Below are 12,524 nucleotides of genomic sequence, written 5' to 3' on the forward strand. Positions count from 1 at the left end.
ATTGTAGAAGGAGACATCACAGAGCCGAGTGGTCAATTAGCAGTATATAAATATATATATAATACGGTGATGATTTTAAGAGTCTTTTTTGTTTTAATGTATCTAATTTATGGACCAGATTTGAAGGTGTTGATTATTTCAACTACCATTTTTGTCGGGTGTTATAAGGCCTTCTATTTGGTTTTCCTCACCACGGAGCCCTACCTGTGTCTGAACTGCTGTTTAAAATGTAAAAAAAAAAAAAACAACAACAAAAAAGGAATACAGTGAAACCTCGGTTTACGAACCCCTTGGCTTACGAACTTTTCGGCTTATGAATGTTACATTTATGAAAATTTTACCTTGTCATGCAAACTATTTTTCGGGGTACACACGGAGCTGCCACAATGAGTGATGTGTCGTTCGCGAACGAGCCCGTTCTAACAAGAAAATGGTGGCCACTGTTTTTGTCCTCTAATCCCCGCCCCCAGTCTTCGGTTAAAGCCACCTGATTGGTCAAGAATGCAGCAGTGGGTGATGGAGTTACAGAGAGAGATTGAGGCTGTTCTCCAAAAAACAAAATGGTGTCTTCGGTTAAAGCCACGTGATTGGTCAAGAACCCAGCAGTGTGTGTGTGTGTGGGGGGGGGGGGGGGTAAACATTAAAGAGACAGGCAGGCAGACAGAGAGTGAGAAAACACACACACACCAAAGGGAGATGACAGAGCTTGAAACAAAAAAAAAAAAGTGTGAGAATAGTGAGAAAATGGATAGAAAACAGTTAAAATATCTCATCAATCAGGCTCCACAAATAACCCGCACAAGTCATCTGTATACTTGATGCAAAAAGCTATCAACCCAGCTAAACAGATCACTATTGATGAACTAGATACAATTATCACAGAGAAAGCACCTACAAGGGTTCATTCCTCAAGATTGTGAAAGAAGAAGGTTACGTTCCTCATCAAGTGTTAAATGCTGAGGAAACCGGACACTCCATTCAAACAAGCCATTAACGACCATCACAAAGGTAAATAAAATGACTTTATTGTACTGTACAGTTTATTTCTTCAATCATAATACTATAGCACATTTATTATACATAAAATAAGGTATATTTGTGTAGGCTTAGAAAATTAGAAAGTAGAAATTGATGTTTTATGGGGACCTGGGAACGGATTATTCTCATTTTAATGGTTTCCTATGGGAAATAATTTTTTGGGATGCACACTTTTCGCCTTACACACTCTGTCTTGGAACCAATTAAGTTCGTAAGCCAAGGTCCCACTGTATGTGGTATTATACAAGGATTTTTCAGTGTTTACCTTCTATTCCGGGATGATTTCCATTTGTTGTCATGTACCATTTTCGGAGGAGTTTAATTTAGTTGGAGTGGGGGGGAGGGGCACAATGTGTGTTTCCTTTAGGTTATATATCCATTTAGAAACAGCGCTTGTAATGCTTACTTATGTTGAAAAAAATGTACATTTCAAACGGTGTTTTGGATTGATTTGCTGGTGCCAATGAAGTACTGATGAACTTTTTTCAGGTGATTTACGAATCCCTGATTGTCATGAAGGGCTAAAACAGTACATGCAGAAATAGAAAGGTGATTTTTATTTTTATTTCTATTTTTTTTTACCCTCTACTACCACTTTTTTCTCCCCCCCCCCCTGTTCTTGAGTAAGAATCGTCTAGTCTTCTGCCGTGTTAGCCACAACTGGAGCTTCATGCGGTAGATGTATTTTTAAAAAAATAATTACGGCCACAATAAGTATTTGCATGTCAGCCAATTGCCAATGAGAAGCGCTCAAAATGTTAAACACAACTGAAAGGTGTTTTCATGTGATGGACTCATGTTAGGGAAAATGATATACGTATTCAACTTGCCATATTTGTCATTCATGATTATTTTATTAAGCTTTTGATGATTTCATTTTTGAATTCTGCATATCCACACACACAAAAAAATCCACTTCGGAAAGGAGTGAACAGGTGACAATCCCATTTTTTTGCGCAGATGGTACGTTAAAGGACAACCGACGCATCCGGACAAGTTGTGTCCATAATTTGTAAAATGGCTTCAAATGACTTCTACTGAGCGTATTTGACAAAGATTCCACCGCGTATAGCTATGTTTTACCTTTTAAGACTCGCGCTGAATATTCCGGAAGTCTTGTTTTTGAGTTGGTGACGAGTCCGTATGTTACGTCACTAAAGGAACGCCCCTGACCGAGAAAGCGACACACAATGTATTTTGAGTACTTAGTTTGGTGTGAAAACTTCGTGTCGATCCGTGTTAATGGCGAAATTAGAAGGAAAACATAAATAAAGCGATGGTGAATCGTTGTGTATTGCACCAAGACTACTATTTGATACTAGTTGACACAAATTACCAGCAGACAAATTACTGAGCTTGTGCGCCATCTTGTGCATTTTCGGGGACGCTACATTGGAGTCCAGACGCCTCAAAATGATACAGGAAGGATTTCTTTTAATCGATTTCAAACATGTATGCTTTCCTCTTCAGAACTATTTGAATCATATTCATAACTGGATGAGTAACAAGAAAGCATCTTCTCCAAATCTGAAGCCATTGTTTTGATTGTAGAGCAACGCAAGACGTCCTGGCGTGACGTCACGAACAAAGGGGCGGGACCTTCTGAAACTGCATTTCCGGGGTCATTTTAAAGTAGTTTTGGGACACTTTAAGTCATTTTTATTGGTGTTTTCCATTTGACTAAAAATATCAGCCTGCGTGTGTGTTTTGGGTATTTTAGATGCTATAAAACGTTTTTCTGATGTCAGGAAACACAAAAATGGTGTCGGTTGTCCTTTAAAATAAAGCAATTACACATACGTTTTTTTTAAATTGCCAAAAAGAATGATATTTGTTTGCTTTAACACTAAAATACATTGCTAGCTTTTGCTGGAGCCAAGGTGCCAATGTTAAGTGCATAAAATATCCGTCAGTAGCGTGTGGGGTGTAAAAATTGACTGACAACTTGGTTTTTTTTCGTATAGTTTGTGTTGCACAGTGGAGTACTATTTGGCACATGTATTTATTTATTTTTTTTACAATCTATATAAACCATGTCTGATCTGAAAAGAGGGCGACGGTGTTTGCATGACACTTCAATGTGTTCACTTGATGTGTTTATTTTCCTCGCTTATTATTTAATATGTTGCCTTGATGCTCTTGTTCAGGGGTGTCAAACTCATTTTACATCGTGGGCCATTAAAATTATACCATAAATGGTATAAATAACCAAATAGCATTCCTTCAATACTGAAACTTGTTGAAAAATGTTAGGTTAGAATATTACAAGCTAATATTAGCGGGAACAGTTACATTTAATCTTTTAACAATTTTGAACAGAATTAAATACAGTAAAGTCTCGTTATATCGATATCGGTTATATCAATAGTACTGCTTATTACGATACTATTTCTATCAACGCAAGGAGAAAATTTACATGCCGCAGGATCGGATATATCGATAGTCCGGTTATATCGATATTTTTTCCCATTCCCGAGAATATCGATATAACGAGACTTTACTGTATTTTAAACTTACTATTTTAATGTTTATCTTGAGCAATATTTAATATGGCTAAATAAATGTATCTATTTCCTTCAAAATACACCAAGCACAAATGTTTCCCACGTAAAAAAATATGACATGGTTCATTTTTCATAGAAAATTCTACACTCATCTACTTTTCTCTGGTCGGATAATGACATTTTGGCTAATGAGGGTGTTGAAACCGCGGTTGAAAAAAAAAAAGCGACCGCTGTTTTCTTCTACGTTGATCGAAACAGTACCACTCTGCCCTCTATTGGACAATCTTTGAATTGCACCTAATTAAAAATATAAATTCAATGTCGTTTTTGCATTTTTTTCCCCCACTTTTAAATTATCCTGCGGGCCTGATCAAACTACTTTGGGGGCCGATTCTGGCCCGCGGGCCGTATGTTTGACACCCCTGCTCTTGTTATTCTGGATTTTCAAAAAACAATGACCAGAACGATATTGTAGATATGATTTTAATACCACTTCCCATCCTCGCTTCGTAAAGTGGTGTGTGCATATATATATATATATATATATATATATATATATATATATATATATATATATATATTAGTATGAGCACGCCAGGCTCGCAAAAGTGCCAACACACCACTGCCAAGCGGAAATGCCCCCTCCCCATTTGCTCCACCCCCTAAATGACTAAAAAGAATAGATGATTAAATGGGTAAATATTATATTCTATAAGAATATTTTTAAGGCTAATCTGCTGTTTGTTTGTTCAAAATAAGAAACTAATAATAATTATTGTATGTGCTGTTTTTTTTTTTTTTTTTGTTTGCAAGTGAGGGGGCTTTGGATGTATTGCCTGTAACCGTGCAGTTGGCCGGTTATCGATTTTACATAATTCTTTGCCATATTTTTTTAAATGTCTTTTCATGCGTTTGTTTTGTTTTGTTTTGTTTTTCTCGACCACTGTTGCCTGATCCTCATTCAAACATGATGTATGATCATTTTTCGCCGCCTTTTAAAGAAACATAAGGTTATCTGTTTTAAACACTGAAATAAATGTGTTCCTATATTTGCTGAGCGTTTGTGCGGTTCATTTTTTTTTTTTTTTTAATAAATCACAATAAAAATTATATGGAAGAGCATTAGGGCCAAGTTTAATCTTTTTTTTAGATGGTGTATTCTGAAAAAAAAAATAGATTTAAAGTCACAAATTTGCTAGATTCAAACTCGAAAATTTGCTAGATTTAAAGGACAACCGACACCATTCTTTTGTTTCCTAACTGACATCAGAAAAACATTTTATAGCATCTAAAATACCCAAACAAAACACGCAGGCTGATATTTTTCGTCAAATGCAAAACACCAATAAAAATGACTTAAAGTGTCCGAACTACTTCAAAATGACCCGGAAATGCAGTTTCAGAATTGGCTGATTTGTCTGCGTTGCTCTAGAATCAAAACAATGGCTTCAGATTGGGAGAAGATGCTTTCTTGTTACTCATCCAGTTATGAATATGATTCAAATAGTTCTGAAGAGGAAAGCATAAATGTTTGAAATCGATTAAAAGAAGTACTTGCGTATCAATTCGAGCCTCCCAAAAAATGCACAAGATGGCGCCCAAGCTCCGTTGGAAATTGGCTGATTTGTGTCAACTTGTGTCAAATAGTAGTCTTGGTGCAACACACAACGATTCACCATTCGCGTTATTTATGTGTTTTCCATCTAATTTAAAGTTTTCAGGCCAAACAAAGTACCGCAAAATGCATTGTGTGTCGCTTTCTCTGTGAGGGGCGTTCCAAACGTGACGTCACATGGGGGATCGTCATCAACTCGAAAACAAGACTTCCTGAATATTCAGCGCGAGTCTTAAAAGGTAAAATATCGCTATATGCGGTGGAAACTTTGTAAAATACGCTCAGTAGAAGTCATTTGAAGTGATTTTACCCATTATGGACACAACTTGTCTGCAGGGGTCGGTTGTCCTTTAATGTAAAAAAGTAACAAAAAAAACTCCTTCAGTCCTGCGGTGGGTTAGCAGCCTCCTGCTCTTCCGTAGCTGACGGATACGGAATCTGAATCTAGCAAATTTGCGACTTTTTTCTCAGAATAATATTCCATCTCCAAAAAATATATATTTCAACTTGGCCCTGATGTTCTTCCGTCAAATTGGACCATTTCCAGAGTTCAAGAAAAAAGTTGCTGCCTCAACCACGAACGTTTCTTGCTCGTTTTGGTACACATTTGAAGAAAAAAAAAAACACTTGCAGTTCACGTCTTCACCTCAGGGGCGCTCTAGTCCCTCCTCAGCTCTACTCCGAGCAAGAAAACACCACAGAAGAAGACTTTAATGCTGGAGACTCGCGGCCTCATGTGTCAACATATCTCATCTAGCTTTCCCGTAGGGAGGCGTAACGTTATCAGGGAAAATAATCACATTCCCTTGTAAAAGTTTTTTTTTAATCGACCTTTTTACCGCATACTCTCGTTTTTTTTGTGTCGCAAAGACAAACAAAAGACGGTGTCGGCGAGTGTGGGTGGTTTTCACGCTAGGCCAGGGTTCTTCTCAAACGATGACGGGGTACAAAGTACGAATAGCAATCATTTAAAATCCCATATCCGGGAACGCGTTCGCTTTAGCCGGATAGCCAGCTCGTTCGGGGTTCGACACGACGTAGATTCCTCGGCGAGCGACGCTGCTGCTTGCTTGCTTGGCTGCTGACATGATGTTTCCTCAATCCAGGCACTCGGTGAGTTGGTGTCCGCTTAAATGCAAACTCGTCAAAGTCCCGTCAGCTGGCTGCTTGGTTTTTACCTTAGCATCGCGGCTAGGCTAAGCTATGCTAACGCGAACTCACGACCCAGGACGGGGAAAATAAATGTCATCTTCTTTTTCTTGTATCCCCCACCACGCTTCGCATCTTTGTCTCATTTTTCGCCACTTATGTCTAACTATAATCAAAATATCCCTGCTAAAATCCCAGTTGAAGCATACGTTAGCTTGCCAGTGACGAGTGTGAACGCGTTAGCCTAGCATAGTTTAACACATTTTATTCTGCACCGACCACATATTTTTTTAATGCTTTAGTCACTTTTTGTCTTTTCTTAAACGTTCACCTTCCTCAACCTATAGATAACATTGAATATGAATTCAACATATAATGCAGAAGTATATTCTTAAAACGAAAAAAAGTGTTGACCAGACGCAGGGTCAAGCTCCTCCCATGGTCATCTCAGTCCCCAGACCTCAACCCCATTAAAACCTGTCAAATGACTGGATAATTTCAGTGAAAAATCTTGTGAAGATTAGGTTCTGTTTTGCTGTACCAAGTATCAACATCAAGGGTGCTAATAATTATTTCTCATGATTTTTCTTCCCAAAATATACACAATATGATTTCATGTCAAATAAATATTTCTTATTGTGCTTCCCCTAAATTCTTTCCTTGTGATTTTTTTGTCACCAGGCATCTGCTCAGTCCGGACAAGCTCTTAAATTCACCACCTCTGACTCGTGTGATCGCATTAAAGATGAGTTCCAGTTTCTTCAAGCACAATACCACAGGTAAGACTTTTATTATTATTATTTGTGGTATTATTATTATTATTATTATTAGTATAATTATTATTAAATATGTTGTTTCTATTTAAAATTCTGAAAATATTTGTGGCGGGCTGAAGATTGGCATCAATCTTCTGCTTCACTGGGCATGCTTACCAGGCGGATCTTAAAGGACAACCGACACCTCCGGACAAGTTGCGTCCATAATTTGTAAAATCGCTTCAAATGACTTCTACTGAGCGCATTTTACGAAAATTCCACCGTATAAAGCTATATTTAACGTTTTAAGACTCGCGCTGAATATTCAGGAAGTCTTGTTTTCGAGTTGATGACAATGCCTTAAGTGACGTCACATTTGCAACGCCCGTGACCGAGAAAGCGGTATACAATGCATATTTGGTCCTTTTTTTCCATCTGAAAACACTGTTCGAAGGAAAACTACAGAAATAATGCGATGGTGAATCATTGTGTGTCACAGCCAATTGCAGCAACACACATAAAGAAGATGTAAGTTGACACAAATTCCCAGCGGACAAATCAGCCCATTTCCAACAGAGCTTGTGCGCCATCTTGTACATTTTCTGGGTGCTACATTGGAGTCCAGACGGCTCGAATTGAAACGGAAGGACTTTCTTTCAATTGATTGCAAACATTTATGCTTTCCTCTTCAGAACTATTTGAATCATATTCATAACTGGATGAGTAACAAGAAAGCATCTTCCCCGAATCTGAACTCTCTGAAGCCATTGTTTTGATTCTGGAGCAGGGTAGTTTGTGACCAATAGTGACGTTTCGAACAAGGTGGCGGGACTTTCTGAAACGGAAACTTTCTGCGGTCATTTTGAAATAGTTTTTCGGACACTAAGTCATTTTTATTGGTGTTTTGCGTTTGGCTAAAAATATCAGCCTGCATGTTTTGGGTATTTTAGATGCTGCAAAACGTTTTTCCTGTCAGTTAAGAAACCAAAAAATGTTGTCGGTTGTCCTTTAATTCCTCGTGTTAAAAATATTTTGCGCTCAAGTTTTGAACTATGTTGCTGTTTGCCGTGTCTTTTTCCCCGCTGCCTGTCATCCAGTCTCAAATTGGAATGTGACAAACTGGCATCGGAAAAATCCGACATGCAGCGTCACTACATCATGGTAAGAACGTGAGCAACAACAACAACTCAAATTTGAATCAACCTCGAGCTACGGATTTTAAAATGCTTTGTTTCTTCACGTCTTCTTCAGTATTACGAAATGTCCTACGGACTGAACATCGAAATGCACAAACAGGTATTTAAAAAAAAATATCCTTGTCATTGTGGTGTGCGCATTTTCTCATCCATGTCGCTTTGTCGTTTTTCTCGCTCAGGCCGAAATAGTCAAAAGACTAAACGGTATCTGCGCTCAAGTGCTGCCGTACCTTTCGCAGGAGGTAAATGCTACACACGCGTGCCCGTAAGCGATTTGACACCATTTTCATCCATGCTAAATGTGTGTATTTACGTTTCAGCACCAACAGCAAGTCATGGGCGCCATCGAGAGAGCCAAGCAGGTCACACCCCCTGAGATGAACTCCATCATACGGGTTAGTTATAAAGCGATACCTCGGTTTACAAACCCCTTGGCTTACGAACTTTGCAGTTTACGAACGTGAAATTTATACTAATTTTACCTTGGCATACAAACTATTTTTCGGGATACACAAGGAGCGCCACGAGTGATGTGTCGTTCGCGAACGAGCCCGTTCTCGGAACAAGAAAATGGCAGCCGACTCGTTTTTGTGCTATCAAGCTATCAACCCAGCTAAACAGAACACGATTGATGAGGAACTAGGTAAAATTATCGCAGAGAAAGCACCTACAAGGTGCTCATTCCTAAAGATGGTGAAAGAAGATGGTTACGTTCCTCATCAAGTGTTTAATGCTGAGGAAACCGGCCACTCCATTCCATCAAGCCATCAACGACCATCACAAAGGTAAATAAAATGACTTTATTATATAGTACAGTTTATTTCTTTAATTATAATACCATAGCACATTTATTATACATAAAATAAGGTATATTTTATGTCGCTTTAAGAAACTTAGAAAGTAGAAAATTATGTTTTATGGGGACCTGGGAATGGATTATTCCTATTTTAATGGTTTCCTATGGGAAATTATTTTTTGGGATACACACTTTTTGCCTTACACACTGTCTGGGAACCAATTAAGTTCGTGAGCCAAGGTAGTACTGTATTAATAACGTTTCATGTTGAAACTGATAAACGATTGTCGGCCATTGCTTGACCCTTTCGTGGGTATATGTGTGTGTAGCAACAGCTACAGGTGCAGCACTTGTCGCAGCTCCAGGGTCTTGCCCTCCCGGTGGCCCCCCTCCCTCTGGGCCTGACTCCGCCCAGCCTGCCGGCGGCCTCGTCCGGCTCGGGCCTGCTGTCCCTGTCCTCCATCCTGGCCAACTACTCGCACGGTCAGGCCGCCCAAGCCGCCAAGGAAGAGAAGGCCCGCGGGGACGCCGCCCAGGCCCAAGCCGACAGGCCGCCGCCCAGGCCCGAGGATGGCGACAAGTCCGACTAAAGGGGAGGGGGGAAGACCCCCGCAGGTCAAGGATGTGAAAAAAGTGGTGGTGGCAGACTGTTCTCAGTCGACATCACGTGTACATAGTCGCGCTTATAATGGTCAAGTATAAAAAAAACAAAGTGAAAGAGAGTCAACGTTACTCTTTTTACTTTAATCCCTCTTTAACATGTAACGGCACAAATCAAAATGGAGTCAGGTCGCCTGTAAGGGCACGCTTAAAGGACAACCGACACCATTTTTTTGTTTCCTAATTCACATCGGAAAAACGTTTTATAGCATCTAAAATACCCAAAACACGCAGACTGATATTTTTAGTCAAATGCAAAACACCAATAAAAGTGACTTAAAAGTGCCACAAAATGAGCTCGGAACTGGGCACATTCAGGAAGTCCCGCCCCCTTGTTCGTGACATCACGCTAGGAGACTCCTTCACAAACTGCCTTGCTCCACAATCAAAACAATGGCTTCAGAGAGTTCACATTCGGAAAAAGATGCTTTCTTGTTACTCATCCAGTTATGAATATGATTCAAATAGTTCTGAAGACGAAAGCATACATGTTTGCAATCAATTAAGGGAGGACAAGATGGCGCACAAGCTCCGTTGGAAATGGGCTGATTTGTCCGCTGGGAATTTGTGTCAAATTACACCTTTATGCGTGTTACCGCAATTGGCTGCCACACACAACGATTCACCATCGCGTTCTTTATGTTTTCCTTCTAATTTCGCCATCAACACAGTGTTTTCAGATGAAAAAAGTACCCAAAATGCATTGTGTGTCGCTTTCTCGGTCAGGGGCGTTCCCTTTGTGACGTCACTTAGGGCATCGTCAACTTGAAAACAAGACTTCCTGAATATTTAGTGGCAGTCTTAAAACATAAAATATAGCTATATGCGGTGGAATCTTTGTAAAATACGCTCAGTAGAAGTCATTTGAAGTGATTTTACAAATTATGGACGCAACTTGTCCCAAGGTGTCGGTTGTCCTTTATCAGACTCAAATTTATGTCATTTTTTTATTCACTAAATGTGAGTTTTTCTATCTATTTTGCAAGTGGCTGACCAATCACTGGCCTGTCCGTGTATGTCAATCCCATTCTGAGGCGTTTGAGTCCATTCCAAATTTGTCTAAAAAAAGAATAGAGGGGCGCTTGTGTGGACATGGGAGATTAATTAGGTGCGTTTGTTTTGAGTCAGTGCGTGTGTATGTGTGTTTAAAAAAAAAAAAAACTTTTCTTTTTGCACCTTTTGTCAGTTCGTCTGCTCGCTGCAGTTCCCCCTTGCTGACTTGCTCTTTCGTCATGCCTACTTGAGATTAAAAAAAAAAGTCGGATGACAATTTTTTTTCTAAGTAACTAAAACGGAAAAGTAGCTAAAACGATAAAGTCACTCAACGGAGCACTAAAAATTACAAACAAAACTTTTTTTTTTTTTAATCATAACATATTTCTCTTCACAGTATTCCTCCCCCCCGAATTTTAAAATGGTTCCTTTTATTAACTCGGTAACAAAATAATGAAGCTTCAAACACATGTGCTTTATGACGTCATTGTGGTGTTTCCACTTCCGGCCGATAGGGGCCGGTAAAAGATTGACATCGGCCCTGTTATCGTAGCGACGAGTGAAATGCTTCGATTGCAAAATCTACACATGGGGAAAGCCTAAAACGTATTTTTTCAGTCTCTGTTATTTTTGTTTATTTTAAATTTTATTTTTCTGTTATTCCAATTTTTATTTTTTTTAATGCTCATTTAGTAAAAGCACTTAAGTGTTGTCTATGTGCTCCTGAAACAATAATACTAGTCTTCATCTGTTCTCCCAAGCAATTGTTGTGTTTTTGTGAAGGGCCAATTTGTATACATATGAATATATCAATATATGTATTTTTTAAAGCATTTTTGTATGTTTCAAAGCTGCTTTTTAATCGATCATGAAAATAGCACGTTTGCGTGTGTGAGTGCGTATCATTTTCTTTAAAGTTCTGCGAGTCGTTTCCTCACTTCGTAAATATTTGATCCTCTTTTGTGCAAAGATAATGGGATAAAAAAAACAAACGTGTGTAACTGACTATGTTAAAGAAAAAAGGATAAGGAAGCACGAGTGTACAACGCTAACAATGACAAGTAATGCATGGCGCTTTTAGCAGTAAGGGAGTTTGTCTGGTGCCTTACAAATAAAAGATGTGATTGGAACACCTGCTGTTTCTTTTAACCCCGCCCCCCGTAAAATAAACGGAATTTTGTCATTGTCAAAAATATGGGACACTGAGAATGATTTTGAAATTTTTTTCTTTAAAAACAAACGGCGGTGCACTTTCGACACAGTATTTCCGCGAATATGCCGATCTCGTTTTGCAACAGAATTATATTCACGTAGAAGTAAACGCTACAGACATGCGAATTAGTGATGGGAATTCCGGCTATTTTAAGAGAGCTGGTTCTTTTGGCTCCGCTCACTAAAAAGATCAGGCTCTTTTGGCCCCCCAAATGGCTCCTCAGTTTGTTTGTTTGTTTTTTTGCTTAAATTAATCAACTACCAAAACTCATGTAAAATTATGTGAAAAACGAATTACTCGTGTAAAAAATACACCATATAAAATATTTTTCTTTATATGGCTTGATTTATATGTGCATGAGCATCTACAAACTTTCACTTTCTCCCCTCCCTTCTCTACCACGGATATCGACCTATCACGTGCAGCTTTAACCGAAGACTGGGGGCGGGGAATAGAGGACAAAAAAGTCGGCTCCCATTTCCGGTTACTTGTGCGGAACCGGCTCTCTTCGTTCACTTCAGAGATCCGGCTCGTTCGCGAACGACACATCACTCATGCGAATCAAACCTGAAGATGGAGGACATTGATTCGCTGTGGCGAGCCCT

General features: G+C 39.1%; 1 protein-coding gene across 1 annotated transcript; it reads left to right on the plus strand.

The window, feature by feature from the left end:
• Positions 1 to 5,852: 5,852 nt before the first annotated feature.
• On the plus strand, positions 5,853 to 11,836 carry LOC148893263 (TLE family member 5-like). Its single transcript, XM_089004457.1, has 7 exons — positions 5,853 to 6,270; positions 6,988 to 7,085; positions 8,159 to 8,222; positions 8,313 to 8,357; positions 8,437 to 8,499; positions 8,578 to 8,652; positions 9,383 to 11,836. The coding sequence occupies exons 1-7, from the start codon at positions 6,244 to 6,246 to the stop codon at positions 9,641 to 9,643; spliced, it is 633 nt and encodes a 210-aa protein (XP_088860583.1). The 5' UTR covers positions 5,853 to 6,243; the 3' UTR covers positions 9,644 to 11,836.
• The last annotated feature ends 688 nt before the right edge of the window (positions 11,837 to 12,524 follow it).

This window comes from Hippocampus bargibanti, linkage group LG09 (genome assembly GCF_051943395.1).
Source record: "Hippocampus bargibanti isolate YZ-2025 linkage group LG09, ASM5194339v1, whole genome shotgun sequence".
Lineage (NCBI taxonomy): Eukaryota > Metazoa > Chordata > Actinopteri > Syngnathiformes > Syngnathidae > Hippocampus > Hippocampus bargibanti.

Excerpts from the sequence above, each read along its gene's own strand:
- LOC148893263 (XM_089004457.1), top strand. The coding sequence starts at position 6,244 with ATGATGTTTCCTCAATCCAGGCACTCG. Across the intron at positions 7,086-8,158 it reads CTTCAAGCACAATACCACAG|TCTCAAATTGGAATGTGACA; the intron begins GTAAGACTTTTA and ends CCTGTCATCCAG. Across the intron at positions 8,223-8,312 it reads TGCAGCGTCACTACATCATG|TATTACGAAATGTCCTACGG; the intron begins GTAAGAACGTGA and ends CGTCTTCTTCAG.